The 16,525-nt window shown below is 39.3% G+C and overlaps 1 protein-coding gene across 4 annotated transcripts in view; it reads left to right on the top strand.

The window, feature by feature from the left end:
* Positions 1-16,525, top strand: part of AVL9 (AVL9 cell migration associated) — a 49,152-nt gene that overhangs the window by 13,186 nt on the left and 19,441 nt on the right. For all 4 annotated transcript variants that reach the window (XM_085303819.1, XM_085303810.1, XM_085303802.1 and 1 more), the window contains 4 exons: positions 8,637-8,757; positions 11,277-11,362; positions 15,429-15,500; positions 16,311-16,400. In XM_085303819.1, coding sequence (XP_085159945.1) covers positions 8,661-8,757; positions 11,277-11,362; positions 15,429-15,500; positions 16,311-16,400 — 345 coding nt within the window. In that variant the 5' untranslated portion in view covers positions 8,637-8,660. The remainder of the gene's footprint in view (positions 1-8,636; positions 8,758-11,276; positions 11,363-15,428; positions 15,501-16,310; positions 16,401-16,525) is intronic.

Genomic DNA, 16,525 nt, shown 5'->3' with positions numbered 1-16,525 from the left:
TTGCTGTTTCTATAAACTGTTCTGAGCATTGTTTACGGTTTCCAAGTCTCCTTTTGTCTTCTCCTGTGTTGTCTTTCTGAATGAAGATACTGAATACTTTCCTAAATCACAGGCAGCCTTTTTTGAGGCATCTGTCTTTTTTTTCTTTTATTCAGGAGATTACTTCTAGCATGACTTATTCTCAGTTTGTCTGCTGGTTTTCCTCTAAGACTCCAGTTCACTGGAAAATTAATTCCTTTTTTTCTCTTCCTGATCTTTGCCAACCCAGCAGCAGTGCTTCTGTTACACATTTGGTTGACATTGTCTTCACAGAGTAAGTGAAGCACATGCCTTGTCATCTTTAATATTCTTGAGTCTGTGCTTTTGGGGGAGCACATAGAGGTAGATRTTATGCAATAGGTAATCCTGTCTAGTGATTAAATAAAATCCTGTTAAGGGAGCGATAGAAACAGAACTGTCTTGGAAAGATACTGGACCAGAATCAAGCCAAAGGGTTTTGTTCCTGGCTCATGTTGCTGTTGATAACCTTAAACATATCACTTAAATAGGGAACTAAAACAGAGTAATTGTAGTAAAAGTATTTAAGCACTTCAGGGGGGTGTTACAAGCATGAGATTCTGTAATGTTGCTAAGTTAATGATATCATACATTGAGTATTAAAGACTAGCCTATAAGCTATTGTGTGCTAGGTGGAAATATATGGATTTGCTTCTTATGTTCAACAGGTTGAAATCTTGAAAGAGACTCTTAGCTTTTATTAGAAAAGTGGCTACTCAGATTAGCATGGAGTGATAGTCATTTTAAATACACAAGGCACTGTTAAATGTACAGTGAAATTAGTATCTGACACTTCAGTTCTGTGAACAGCACCACAGGTTCTGATCTCTTTCGGAAGTAATGGTGAATTCCACACTGAATATCTCCCTATTCTGTTCAATTAGTATGTTGTATTCCTTTTTTCAAGAAAAACTACCAAGTATGATAGTTTATGTTTGTTTGTTTGCTTTGGGTTTTTGAGTTTGGTTCTTAAAATTTAAAGAGCTGTTTGCTCTGTAGGCGCTTCCTTGAAGCGCCATAATGGAAACGATCAGTGCTTCTCTTTCCAGTTCCATACTGATTATTTTCTCTATAGTTACTCTACTGTGTAAATTGAGAAGGCTTTTAAATATTTACCTGCAGTTACATAACACCTTCTACCATCATTAATTTTGTAAGTAATTTTGACCTCACTTGGATAAATGAATGAATGCTAGACATGTAAAACATGCTTTTTTGTGTGGTACCTTTCATACGCCTATTTCAAAGTGCTTCCAAATAGTAACTTGGACTCCCAGCACAYTTGTAAAGTTGGCAATTGTAGTTTACATGCAGATGTGACAGAGGGAGGTACAAAAATGTAACATGACTTACCAAAGGTCACTTCTAGTTGCAGTAAGTTAGAACTTGCAAGTCTGGACTTCATGTTTCCTGTCCTAATACTGCTGTATTTTAGAGTCTGTCTGTCTGTCTTTGGTCATCTGGCCTATAGCTTCTAAGTGGTGCTGAGCTATGACACTTGGGCAGGAGTGTTGTTTCTAACAGCTTGCTTACAGCGTTTCTGACAGGAAAAACTGGAAGCAAGTTCCCTGCCTATTGTGACCTGCTGGGGGATAGGGCATGGGGCTGCCCGCGCCGTTAGGATCCCCTGGGGCAGAGCAGGTTGTGTAGTGTGTAATGCGGTTGTCTTTGTGTAACTTCCTCAGCCTCAGACTTGGTAGTGAGCTTATCTGTGCTTAGGTTTAATCCTGGTGCTGAAACTTGTAAGGARCTAAGAACTGTTTTGGGACCATCAGGATTCTTGCAGTAAGCATCCTAAACGCCTGTCAAGTCATAAAACAAGAGGATTACTAGCTTGGACTGCATCAGTTCAGCAGTACTTGTTCTATGGATAGATGCAATGGCTGTTTCTGAAGAATGCCTACTCTCCTGGTCCCCCAGTTTTCCAGAAAGAGGGATCCAGTGGATCCCTCTTTCAACTCCCTGCCTGTCTGTGTAGGCTTCCTTGTGTTGGGAAACAAGCTGTGTGGCAGAGCAGGGGAAAGGGTGCACATCTGAGTCTCATCCATGGTGTGGTTTAGGTGCTGGCCGGGGAGTGAGGAAGGGTCACCAGCCCCTGTAAGTATCTAGCCTCACAGCAGCTTGTGTGGACGGAAGATGAGGTTACTGCTGACTCAGTCTGTACCAGTCACTGCTGTGGTCAGAAGTAACTTAACAGCTAGCAGAGCGTTACCTGCTTTTGCTTTAGCGAGAAAGCTGAGCTCTCTGGTACCTTGTACCTTCTTGAGAGCTCATCCTGTCCAGATTCTCTCCTGTTTTTGTAAGACCACAAAGTYTTTCCTTGAGGGCACAGAGTTACCTAGCAAGTCCCCTAGGCTGGAATGGCTGCAATAACACTGTGTTCCTCTTCTGGAAGGARCTTTACTTTTTGGAAGGAGCATTTACTTACTTTAAGAAGAATGATATGGCAAAAGTCTCCAAAGTACAGGATTTACCTCAGAGTTGAATTGTATTGTTATAAAAGCAAAGTATTGAGGGGAATGTCCAGAATATATACTAAGATGAGTTTAGAAACAAGTATGAAGATTAGGGGTTTTAAGGTTATTTTAACTTTTGATGGCATAAGAGTAAAAACTCTACAAACCTGGTTAGCAATCTTGAATGGTTGCACCATGCACCGGTAGAAATACAAGCGGTGTCGTTATGACTTGAGTGGTTGCTCTGTAGGTCTAATGGTATGAGCGAATTCAGTTGGTCATGAARCTGGAAGGTTAGCAAAGACAGATGTCTTACCTATTTATAATACATTGATTTTCTATCACTGTTAGGTAGTTTTTATATTTATATGATATGCTGTTAGAGGTGTTTAGTGTGTAGGCATTACTATTCTTTGCCCAGTGGATCCTGATCTCTTTGATTTGTCATATAATGAAGGGGGAAAAATAAATTATGATTTAAATAATAAATGCAATCCTTCAGCACTGAGAACAATGTGCTTTGAGTTTCCTTTGGCTGCATGCTGCAGTTGTTATGGTGACTCAGATAAAAATCGTTGGTGTTCTGGTTTCCCCTGAATCTGGTTATGCTAAGACTAATGTATCTGGATTTTTTTTTTTTTTTTTTTTTTTTTTTTTTTAATACTGACTTTTAATGAAGAGCTTCTTTTCGTCCTTAAACAAGAGAGGAAGAGTTGGTATCCAAGTATTGAAACATGCTGAAGTAATTTATGAATGAAAAGGTTTTCATAAATAGGAATAAGTGTTTTCTGCTGAGCTCTTTTTATTTATTGAAGCAATTATCCTACCTATTGACTTAGTGCAAGTAATCAAGAGAACATTAGAATGATTGTTTCCTAGAATGGAATAGATTTACKTCATGCAAAATAAATTCATGAAACTTTGCAACTTGCTTTAAAAAAAAACTTATCTTTAAAATAATGCTGTACTTGTGAATGTTTCAGGTTTGCATTAATTTTGAGGTAAAATTCTCTGCCTATTGAAGCAGTGGATGAACTTCTTTGGGGAGAGGATTTCTTTATCTGTAGTCAGAAAAGAAATATTCAGAAGTCTTTACATGAAAGAGGAGGGTATATATTGTAACTGTGTTGACTAAGAAGGGTTAACTTGTATCTGAAGTAGTTCAAGCATGGGATAGCGGGTGGAATGAGGCAGGTAGGGAACCTGTACCATGCACATGTTAAATTATCACTCATTTTAATGTTCACGGAGAATCAAACTCTTACTGTGATTGCTAACATTTAACAACAGTTCTCTCACACAGGGAAGATAAACCTTACCAGAAAATAAAGTTCATTGAAAATCAATGCGAGGGACTACTATCTGATGTTCAGGTGTTAGTTTAGATGCATATGTATTTTGTGCACATTTCTTTATCAGATCCTTATGAATACTTCTTTCTCTTTCTTCTCTCTCTCYTTTTTTTAATAACTATATAGTCCTAGTCAGTACTTAAATGTAGAACTGAAATACATTTTTCTGTCTCATCTTCTCGTACCTTGGTTTAGTCTGGCAAACTTACTCTGGCTAGGAGATTGTTTTGAATGGGAGGAACAAAACCAGATTGCCTACATGGTTTTATTTTGTTTTTATTTTGTTTTCATTCCCCAAACAAGATGGTACTGCGTATCAGTAACTTCTTTGGACCCAGTTTGTTGTGCAGATGCCAATTCCTGTTAGATTCAGTAAAAATTGTTTACAAAAGGTTAGTTAATGTAGCCAAATCACAGGTAAAATAAGAAAGTCAATTTCAAAAATTCAGTTGTAGTTCAGTTTGTGGGGGGAGCGGGGTTGTATTTTGTTTGAACTTGGTAATCAATGAGAATTACCACGCTCTGTGCACTGAAGAGCACCGTTATTATTCTTCATTAAATCACAACATAGTACTTTATTGATTTTTTTTTTTTTTTTTTTTTTTTTTAAGTTCTAAATTTCAGCAGCAGCCTATACGCATAGCAAGGAAATAGGAAAGGCAGAAAATATTGCCATCAAAAAAACATTTGATGGGCATGATAGTATTTCCAGCTTTAATGAAGGTCCTTGACACTTGGAAGAATAAAAAAATGACTGGAAAAAGTGGTGGTTCATGTTTTATATAAGTTCTTCTGAAGTCTCTGAGGTGTTTGACTCTTAAAACGAAATTCATTTTGTTGAGGAGTTCTCTTTAATTCACTTGAGGGGAAAAATATAACTGCAAAATCTGCTTAGACAATCAGCTGAGAAAACTTGCATTTATTTCTTTGTTCATATTGACTGTCTAGCTTTATTAACAAATTCTTTCTCATATTTGCAGATATTTTTTTCTAATGGTTATATGTGCTAATGATTTTTATTTCTCCTTTGCATAGAGAGAGAGAGAAGGAACAGGGGAAAAGTCTCTAATGGTTGTTCTTAAGTTTAAAGAACAAGATAAGGAAAAAAAATCATTTTGTTTTGTATTAGTCTTCACTAGGACAGCTCTACTGCACAATTGACACATGCAGGCTGAGAAAAAGAATTTTATTGAGGCTCCTGTTGAAAAGCTTGGAAATGRTAGAATTGAGATTCTCCCTGCCTTGCTCACTATCATATTTGCATATGTGCATGCATGAATTTCAAGGTCTTATTAAGACAGGGGCAAGTAACATGACAATGTTGTGTAACTAACTTGAGACAAGAACTGCTGTTTTTAAAGATTGCTCAGTGTTACTATAATACTTAAGTGTTAAAAGCATGTTTTTTGTAGCAAAAGGTTTCTCGCTGCAATTGAAGCCATTGTGCAAGCTGAGCCATAGATGTTGAGCAGGATGCTTGGAAGATAAGGAAGAGTTAGGGTGAGATTCACCTGCATTACTTCAGTCCTCTGTAAGTTAGACTTTGAAGTCTAAGCTAGCTCTCTTTGGAGACGATGGAAAGATCAGATGAATCACCCTCTGGAGATGTCTGCGTCCTCTGACAATGCAGAACGCCTTGGAAGAGTGGCTCCCTGATCCTGCTTTTCCATATGTAGCCGGATGAAATGAATCCCCCCCTCCCCTGTGGTGACTACTTCGAAAAAGTTTGATGCGACTGCTTTGAAATACCCAGTGAATACTTTTAAATACATAGGAAACTCTCAAGCTGGAGGCAGGGGTAGAATAAAGTTCTCCAGGGCATTGCATGCTGTCTTTGCTGTTAAATTACCTTTTTTTTTTTCTCCTGTAGCTGCTTGCCTCTTTGCTATTTCCACCTTTTCTTCAGTGTCTGTAATATGAGGTGGTACTTGTGCAAACAGCAGTCCATTAACCTGTACAAATGTGATTCCTCCTTAGAAACTAAGGTACTCTGCATGAATCCCCTTCAGAGGGAGAGGAGTAGTATGCAGTCATGTAAATTGGAACTACTGTGACGTGTACAGATAAAACAGATAAATTAAGGCCACTTAAGCAATCATAATTCTGCTTTTTCTAAATTTTGTGATCTTCCCTCTTCTATATGTGCATACACACATGTACATACAGAATTCATATATTAAATATTTTTATGGAAGAAAGAGTCTGATATAAAACGTGATTATCACTGGTGCCATTAATGCCTATTCAGTTTGTTGAATTTGAAACCATAAGAGCCTGCAGAAATCCCTGCTGTTGGGAGCCRCTGGTAGCAGCTGAAGTATTGACAGCAAATTGGGGGCTAGAGCAAGGGGGAGCAAGTAGTTTTTCCAGCAAGCTTCATTCTGGCAAAAGAACACAAGAGCCAGGTCTCTCAGCTTTATTCTGGACTTTTTTTTTTAAAAAAAAAAAAGGCATTCTCAGCAAATGCATGCTTTTCATATAGCTAACTCATTCTGCCGTCCTTCCCACCAGAGGTATCTATCTTTCCATTGCTCTTAATTCATTGTTCTGATTGGAATGTGAAATTAAATACTGCTGTTCTATAAGTACATAAAAGTGCTGGTGACTTAGATCCTTACTTACTGTATTTGCCTGTCAGGAGTAATGCTTTGGAAGATGTTCATGGGCATTTAACATCTAGAAGTCACAGAGTGTCCTCTATATTTGATGAAAAGAAACTACTACAGAGGCTGAATCAAAACTCTGCTCCATTGACTGTGAAATGAAAATATCTGCCTCAGGAAGTTAGTATAGATGCTCATTTTTAGTATTTATGTTCTTAAACAACAGGATTTCTGCTTGCTTTATTACTAAGTTACTTGTCTTGCAAAGAGGATAGCATTGCCTAATCCAGTAGTAATTTTGGTATTGGTATATTCAGCCAGCAAATCTGAATCTGTGGACAGTATCAGATTGTATGGTATAATCATCTTAGTTGCAAATGCTTACATTAAATTAAATTACATTAAGTAATTAACTATGTTAACTTACATTAAACATAAAACATTAAACAGCTTAATGTTCTTGCAGTCTGTAATGTGGAAAGCGTATTGTGGGATTCTCAAGACTTACACATGTACTGCGTGGCAGGTCGCACCTCTGCTCCTTGAACGTGCTGCGGTTCCAGTTTGTCACATTTGGAAGTCAGATACTCTTCTAGTTAGCTTAGTGGCATATGTTGTTTAAAATGCTGTAGGTGTTAAAGATAACTAACTACAAGTGAAAGTCTGTATTTCTTCCCTCCTTCTTTCACCAAGCTAATCCTTTTTGCTATTGCGTAGGGTTTTATTTTTGTTCTCTCCCCTTTTCCCCTTTCCCTCCTTGCTAAATCGTTCTCTGTGGCTTACTTATGTTCAGTTCAGGAATTTAATCATTCACTAGATCTTTCTTTGTGTTTTTTTGTGTGTGTTTTTTTTTTTTTTTTTTTTTTTTTTTTGTGAATACCTTCAGGGATCTCTTTGCACACAAGAATATGGAATATAGTATGAGGAATAAGAATACAGCAAGTAGCAAGGCTGTGGGGTTTTTTTGTTTGTTTTTTTTGTTTTTTTTAGGCTGGCTTCTTCTCTGTGTTTTGGTGTGTTGTGTTTGGTGGGTTTTTTTTTTGGGTGGGGGGAAGTTGGCAACAGTTGGAGAAAGAGTGACACTGTGTGGTAAGATGAAGAATTTCTCTTCTGTTCTCTTGACCTCTTTCAGTACTCTTATTCTTTATGATATTTTTATTTATCTTCTGTACAATGGTAARATTTTTTTTGTGTGTGATTACTTTTGGATTTTCCATAGGTTATAAATTTTTGGCAGCTGACTAATTTATGACTAAACATTTCCAAGAGAAGTTGTAATAACCCTTAACAGTTTCTTCTACTGATAAAGAAACCTAGGTTTTGTTCAATACTTCAAGGAATGCATATCTAGAGAAAAAAAATAACTTGGTGAAAGAGGCTGGAAGCACAGAAAGATCTCCATAGGGGAAAAAAAAAAAAAGGTGAACAGATAATAGTGTTAATATGCTAATCATGAGGAGCTGTAGTAGGTGTGTATTATAGTGCAAAGTATAAAAAGTTTGCCCTTATTATTTGGAAAAAGAAGTTAATGGCAAATAAATTAGAGGTGAAATCAAAAGACGAGACTCCTTGGGGAAAGAAAAAGGAGATACTTTTAGTCACTGTATAAAATAGATTTCATCATTGAAGCAAACAACTTAATACTTAAAAGCAGTATTTTGCTGTTCATGTAGCTTCTGAGACTAGTCAGCATTTGRCGGTGTGAAATATAAAGGCCTGTGTGAGTTAGGACAGCCAGTCATGAGCACTTCAGGGAGTTTGAAGCCAAATCCAGTTTTGGGATGGCTGTGCCCTAGCACTAACCGCTGCTGACATTGCAGATGCCGTGGCATGCTGCAGGCTGCGCACGTGGAGGGGAGAAGGCATTCAACTGCTGGAGCAGTGCTTGCTGCTTGGGAATCTGTTTCATATTTCCTTTGAGGAGAAGGTACCAGGCTGGCTAGAAGCACAGCGGAAGCCAGATCTGCCCAGAGGTTCTTGGGCCATGCAGAAGTCAGTCCATGGATGCTTTGGAGGAAGGGATGAGGAATGCTAGCAGAAATAGAAAGTCTTCTTTCATACTGCTACTAAAAGACTGCTAGGCTGAATCACAGAGGCTTGCTTGTTTGGTAGCACTAATCTGTTTTCTCTCTGCCTCTCCCTGCCCCCCCCCTCCCCTCTTTTTAAAGGTTGAATTTTCCTATCCTCCTCTAATGCCTGGAGAAGGACATGACAGCCACAGTTTACCAGAAGAATGGAAATATTTGCCATTTCTTGCTTTACCAGATGGCGCTCACAACTATCAAGAAGGTAAGAAACCAGAGGGGAAAGTGGAATGTACTAGTGTCTGCTTTGTGCCTCTAATGTACACAAGAGAAAAATCCTAATATATGATCAACTGTTTTTTTTTTTGCTATCAGATTTCTTGTACTTTGCATTTTTGTATAACCTGCAAAATGAATAGATAATGAAACATTGCCTCAAGGTTGAAAGTGAAAATATATCATGAAAGTTCAGCTCCTACATCAAGAAATCAGGTCAATAGAAGTTCAGTTTAAGGGTTGAGTATCACTTGTGTATACTCTTAACACAACAATGACACCAGCTATCTGAAAAAAATACTTGAAGGGAGAAGAACCTCTTAATGCTGTTTTGAGGTAAGAGGCAAATGCAATTCTAACATTCAGATCTGTAAGATATGTACTGATTATGATACCTGTTCCCACACTAACTTGGTGATTATTGGAATAACCTATAAGCACCTACAGAGCTCTTATACATCATTCTGCAGACTTTGAATGTTGAACACACAAATATATGAAGGGTCAGGAGCAGGAACAGGAACTTCAGTGTATTGGTCTGCATAATGGAAAGACAGAAGGATTCTTTTGGCTTGCGGTTACTACTAAGATTGTTGCTGAAGCCCAATGTTCTTATTAAATTATCACAACAGATGATAATACCCGTAAGGATCCTTGAGGAAAAAGGGGATAAAGGAGACTGGAGCTTTTATTTGAGCAGTTTTGTCTGTCTTATGCTTTCTTCTCAAAGACTGACCTCCCTCCCCCTGGAAACTAAAAATCGTACAATTCTGAGATCTGGATTCAGAATTTAAAATTACTTGTCCCAAGCCAAAGTAGTTTAAGTACTGTTCACTCCAAAATGAATAGTTAAAAATAACTGATTGCTTACAGCTACTGTTATTAGGAAAGTTTTTAATTTATTTCTTTGTATTTGACAGCAGTTCAGTTCATCATAATAGCATATTTATTTGCATGTGCAGTTATTTTATCAGTTGTTTTGCACAGCAGTGAAGAAGGAAACCACTTAAAACAACAAAATATCAAAAAGACCTTTAATGCTACTTTATTAAGGCTTTTTAACTTTGTGTACCTAGTTTTCTATTCCTTAAGCTTCTGGGGATTCATTTGGAAGTGAAAGAATTCATACCAAAATAATCCCATTCCTAGCAGCAATAGGAGTCACTCTGAGTCTGTGTGTAGTCATGATTTTTGTTCTATTTCTGCATCCTTAGATCTCCCATGAGCAGTAGAATAGATTGAAAGCTAGGAAATTAGAGGCCATCTCACTTACCTGCTACCTCTTGGTTCATTACTATGCTAGTTAATACTGAACTTCTGGCAGTTCTATTGGCGTAGTAAAAGGTTATTAGTGTGTGCTTTTTTGGTAAGAAACAAATGATGTGGCAATGAAACTAGTAAATCTTTGTTTTATAGGGAGGAATCAACATGAACTTGGAATTGGCAAATGCACTTCAGATAAATATATATTTATCTGCCGTGACTTTTAGTTGTGTATTTACTTTCGAGTTTATAACCAGCTTCCACTGAAGGAGTTATATTTTTGCAAAGAGGATGATTGGTAGGGTAAATGCTGTTGAAGGTTTACTAAAACCCTATGTGATCTGTATAATAGTTAAATTTGCTCAAGGGAATAAATTTTTTTACATATTGGACCCAATACATAGTCCGTTCTATTCTATTTTGTTACTACAAAGCAAGCAATTTTACTTGATGTCAATACAAATTTCATTCAGTATGTTTTGAATCATAGCAGAATCATAATTTATATTTTGCATCTCATTTATTTATGAATTAAGAACTTTTTTTGCAGCAACGACTAGTGTGTATCTTGATATCAAGTCTTATAATTTGAATCAAAATACTCTTCTTAAAATCCTTTCTTGTTTCATATTATGTAAATTGCTTCTTTTGTGTCACACTTGTACAGAGAAAAAACTGAGTCCTTTCTGCTAGAGTAGTAGTATTGTGCATAGGTAGCCACCATGGCAGTGGCAGCAGGAGCTCTAAGCTTTCAGACTGTGTATTTCCTCTTTCAACTTTTTATACGTTCATTGCATTTACCTTCTTATGGGCGCTGCACTGCTGCTGTACACCCAGCCTCACCAGTTCTGTACGACTAGCCTTACAGTGCCTTATTTCTGCTCCTTCACAGCAAGCTGGAAGTGCAGCATACGTGGGGATTTCGAAGATGCTTCTCTGCTGACAAGAGCTGCTCCTGAGCATCTGTCGTTGAGCTCATAGGGATTTGGTCAGGCTAAAACACAGACTGTTGTCAGAATATCCATATTAGAACAGCTGGAGATACTTCCCAAAGGCACCTCATGGTTTGGAAACTCCAGTTTCCAAGCATAGATTTCTAGAGGACTCTTGTGTTAGCACAAATTTTAGCACCCAAAGTACTCAGGATTTTCAGCAGTAAACTTTTTGTGAGTAAGTTGTGCTGAAAATAAAAATACTGAACGCTTCCCTTTGTTAGTGACTTACAAAGTATTCTTTTCTTCATAGATACAGTGTTTTTCCACTTGCCTCCAAGATGTGGGGATCGAACCACAGTATATGGTGTTTCTTGCTATAGGCAGATTGAAGCCAAGGTAACTTTACAAGTTGTAAATTATATCAATGAATTGATAGGCTTGATGTGTAAATGACTCTGAATTTCAGTGGTTTGTGTTACACCAACATTCAGACAGCAGGATCAGAATTGTCATCTCACCTTAAAAAATCCATGAAAACCTTCTCCACAGATAGTTCTCAAGTTCTGTAGCTATTTATTTCGCTATCAGCAGACATACTGTATTATTCCTTGTCAATTGCCTTGAAGATTCCAGAATGTTTTGGTTCTTGACAACTAATCCAGACATCAGCTCCAAGCAGCAAAATTTAAGCTGACAATCTGTCAAACTGCCAAGTCCTGTTGTCAAAAAGTAGATTTCTTGGGTGGAAGCAATTTAAATTTCTCCATTGTGTGACTATAAAGATTTTTTTAGAGGATTTCCTAGGATCTGACCATACGAATGCCATGATGTTTCTTCTCACATATCTCCTTTGCCAAAAGTACATTCATGAAGTGGACTGCAATCTACCCTTCCACTATATGTAGCTACTTACTGGTACTGACCTATTCCCAGTAAAGCTGAAAAACTGAGAGGAGATGATAGAGTTTTCTCAAAGTACAGTCTCCTCAAAGCGTGATCACACAGAGTGATCTATGTGCTGGAATATGTTCATATTTTCAAAAATAGCAGTGAAAGTATCATCTATGAAACTCTAATTGAAGAGTTTTTACAAATTTCTTTAAAAATACAGCTTTTCCTGTGAAATGCCCTCTGATCATTTTCGTAGCCCTACGCTAGACTCTCTCCAGTAGCTCCATGTCTCTCTTGTACTGGGAAGCCCAGAGCTGGACACAGTACTCGAGATGAGGCCTCAGCAGGGCTGAGTAGAGGGACAGGATCACCTCCCTTGACCTGATGGCAACACTCTTCCTAATGCACCATTGGCCTTCTTGGCCACAAGGCATATTGCTGACTCATGGTCAACCTGTCATCCACCAGCACTCCCAGGTCCTTCTCTGCAGAGCTGCTCTCCAGAAGGTCAGCCCCCAACCTGTACTGATGCCTACGGTTATTCCTCCCTAGGTGCACTTCCCTGCACTTGCCCTTGTTGAACCTCATGAGGTTCCTCTCTGCCCAACTCTCCAGCCTGTCCAGGTCTCTCTGAAGGGCAGCACAGCCCTCAGGTGTGTCAGCCACTCCTCCCACCTTGGTATCATTGGCAAACTTGCTGAGGAGGCACTCCGTCCCCTCATCCAGGTCACTGATGAAAAAGTTGAACAGGATGGGAGCCAGTACTGAGCCCTGGGGGACGCCACTAGCCACAGGCCTCCAACTAGACTCCAAGCCACTGATGACAACCCTCTGAGCTCTGTCTTTGAGCCACTTCTCAATCCACCTCACTGTCCACTCATGTAGCCCACACTTCCTGAGCTTGCCTAGTAGGATGTTATGGGAGACGGTTTCAAAAGCCTTGCTAAAGTCAAGGCAGACAATGTCTACTGCTCTGCCCTCATCTACCCAGCCAGTCATTCCATCGTAGAAGGCTATCAGGTTGGTTAAGCAGGATTTCCCTTTAGTGAATCCGTACTGCCTACTCCTGATCACCTTCTTTTCCTCCGTATGTTCGGAGGTGACATCCAGATTGAGCTGTTCCATCACCTTTCCAGGGATGGAGGTGAGGCTGACTGGCCTATAGTTGCCTGGGTCCTCCTTCTTGCCCTTTTTGAAGGCTGGAGTGACATTGGCTTTCTTCCAGTCCTCAGACACCTCTCCAGTTCTCCAGGACCTTTCAAAGATAATGGAGAGCGGCCTGGCAACAACATTGCCGGCTCCCTCAGTACCCGTGGGTGCATCCCATCCGGGCCCATGGATTTGTGGATATCTTGCCTGCCCAGAAGGTCTCTAATCTTATCCTCCTCAATCAAAGGAAACTCTTCCTTTCTCCAGACTTTCTCCCTTGTGTCCAGGTTCCTGAATTCCTGAGGGCTGCCCTTAGCAGTGAAGACTGAAGCAAAGAAGGCATTCGGTAACTCTGCCTTCTCTGTATCCCTCGTCACCAGGGCCCCTGCCCCATTCAGTAGTGGGCCCACATTTTCCCTAGTCCTCCTCTTGCTGCTGATGTATCTGAAGAAGCCCTTGCTGTTGTCCTTGACATCCCTTGCCAGACTCAATTCCAACTGGGCCTTACCCTTCCTCACAGCATCTCTACCTATTTTGACTGCATTCCTATAATTCTCCTAAGTAGCCTGTCCCCTCCTCCACATTCTGTGTATTTTCTTCTTCTGTCTGAATTTGGCCAAGAGCTCCTTGCTCACTCATGCAGGTCTCCTGCCCCTTATGCTGCCCTTCTTACTCATAGGGATGCACTGCTCTTGAGCTTGGAGGAAGTGATGTTTGAATACTAGCCAGCTCTCCTGGATCCCCCTTCCTTCTAGGGCCTTAACCCATGAGACTCTACCAAGTAGGTCTCTGAAGAGCTCAAAGTCTGCTCTCCTGAATTCCAGGGTTGCAGTCCTGCTTGTTGCCTTACTTCCTGCAGAATCCTGAACTCCACCGTCTCATGGTCACTGCAGCCAAGGCTACCCCCAACCTTCACGTCTCTAACTAGCCCCTCTTTGTTGGTAAGGACAAGGTCCAGCAGGATATCCTTCCTTGTAGGCTCCTCCACCATCTGTGACAAGAAGATATCACCAATGCATTGCAGGAGCCTCCTGGACTGTTTGTGCCTTGCTGTGTTGTCCCTCCAGCAGATGTCAGGGTGGCTGAAGTCTCCCATGAGAACCAGGGTCTGTGGTCCTGAGGCTACTTCCAGCTGTCTATAGAAGGCCTCATCAACTTTCTCTTCCTGGTCAGGTGGCCTGTAGTAGGCACCCACAACAGTGTCCCCCATGTTAGCCTGCTCTTTGATCTTTACCCATAAGCTCTCAACTGCCGCCTCCTCCTCCTCCTCCTCCACCCCCAGGCAGAGCTCGATGCATTCCAGTTGCTCTCTCACATAAAGAGCAGCTCCACCACCTCGCCTTCCTGGCTTGTCTCTCCTAAAAAGCACATAGCCATCCATGACAGCGTTCCAGTCATGTGAGCTATCCCACCATGTCTCCGTGATTGCAATGAGATCATGGCCCTGTGATTGCACACAGATCTCCAGATCCTCCTGTTTGTTCGTGCAAATTATGTACTCTGTTTTAGTCTTAACCATGCCTTGATTTTACCTCAAGTTTCTGTTTATGCTATGAGATTTTACAAATACAGATTTTAACTCTGTTTCTTGTGTTGATTTTGGTTTGCTCACTCTGTTTGTAGACAGTGTTCACAGTGTTCTGTGATTAAATATTCTGTGATTTAACTATACAATTGTTTTAACTTGGTTTTATTGCACTCTTCTTTCCATTTTATGCTGTTTACTAGCCAATTAAGAAGATAAATAGATTTTTAAATTGAACTGTTTGCAATAAGTAGATTATAAAACAATATGTGTTTTATATGAACTCCAGCACTCTTCCCATCTGGCTTTTTGATGTGCGGACTGGAATCTACATACTTGCTGTTTTGCACAATTAAGTGAATCACTTGACTGTATTTGCTGTTAAGTGCTAGGACCATTTGGTCTGGCTGAGAAAGTAGTTGCCTGTGCAGGTGATACTTCTATTTTATAGATGGCTCAAGGAAAATTCTTGAGTATAAAGCAAATAAACGATTGCCAGGCAAAGGCTTTTCAGCCTCATCCATTTGCACAAATAGAGTTAGAGAAGTTCAGGTGATGTGTTGAGTCTTCTTTTCTTCTGCTGCATTACCTGTGGTTAAAATTGTCATTTCCTTTTATTTATACTAATGTGTTTTAAACAATCCTGTGCTTATCATCACAGCTGTATTTAGATTTTTGCTGTGAACAGTGAGATGAGAGCACAGCTGTGACAAATCAGTGTTCTGGCTGTTTGTATTAGATAAAGACATAYTGTTACATGGTTTGTATGTTCCACTGTTGAAGGCTGTCAGTCCTTGGATTTTATTTAAATAGAGGGTATGTGACAACTAGATCCTTGAAAGAATTATTTTTGAAATTGTGTGTGGGTAAAAATGCTGTAATATTTCTATTTCTTAGGCATTAAAAGTACGGCAAGCAGACATCACCCGAGAAACAGTACAGAAAAGCGTCTGTGTTCTCAGTCAGCTGGTAAGAATGTTTAACTCTCAAAACACTTCCTAAGAACAAATTAAAATGGTTTGTTTTCTTATTTGCAAGTATTCTTATTTAGAAACTTTTGGCTCTAAATACTTTTTTAAATCATTGTAAAGGGTAACAAAATGAACACTGGAGTGAAAATGAATTAGAAAGACATGGCATTTGAGTGTACTACCTTGAATTGATATCTCCCTGTAAGAATAATTGTAAAACTATCTGCCTGTTGTCAGGAATTGTGGTATCTATTTCACTTTTGATAGTTCTTAAGTGCTGATTCTTTAGTTCTTTATTTCATGTAGTAGGGTTTGGGGATTTGGCCACCGTAATAAGTAATTATCAAAAAAATTGGAGAAAGTAGCCGCTGACAACAGTCAAAGAGGTTTTAAGATATTCACATACTTAACATACCCTGTTTTGAGGGGACATGTATATGTACCAATAGGTATAGTGACAGCTACCAATTGCCAGGCAGGTAAAAGAACTTCTTTCAGTGCTCAAATTGTTACTGCAGGTGCATGAGCAGTGTTAAGCAGGAAAGTACTTTTCCAGAAAGATGTTCAGTGATGGTATGGTGTGTACAAATGGAAAGAAAGAAGAAAGAATTATTATCATTTAAAATGAGCACAGAGGACAAGACACTGCAAGGTGGCAGTCAAGAGTTTTTGCTTCTGAAAATGCACTGTACCTCTAATAATATGTCTGTATTGCAAGATAAGAATGAGAGAAGACTGAAGCTTAAGATGGGTTATGTAATAAGTTTTCTTCACTTACTTGCTTTTCTATTTTTTTCTTTCTTTCAAGCCCTTGTATGGGCTACTTCAGGCAAAGCTGCAACTCATTACACACGCGTATTTTGAAGAAAAAGACTTCTCACAAATTTCAATTCTAAAGGTAAAGTTTAAACCATATTCATATAGAACTAAGCCTTCAGCGCATGGCTACAGGTTTTAATGGTTTTAATGAGTGATTTGCTTAGATACTCCATTTTCATAGGTGATTCTATTACTGAACTCAAG

The sequence above is a fragment of the Rhea americana genome, unplaced genomic scaffold (genome assembly GCF_003343005.1).
Source record: "Rhea americana isolate MKP2758 unplaced genomic scaffold, rheAme1 scaffold_100, whole genome shotgun sequence".
NCBI lineage: Eukaryota > Metazoa > Chordata > Aves > Rheiformes > Rheidae > Rhea > Rhea americana.
This window is presented reverse-complemented; position numbering and strand designations above follow the sequence as displayed.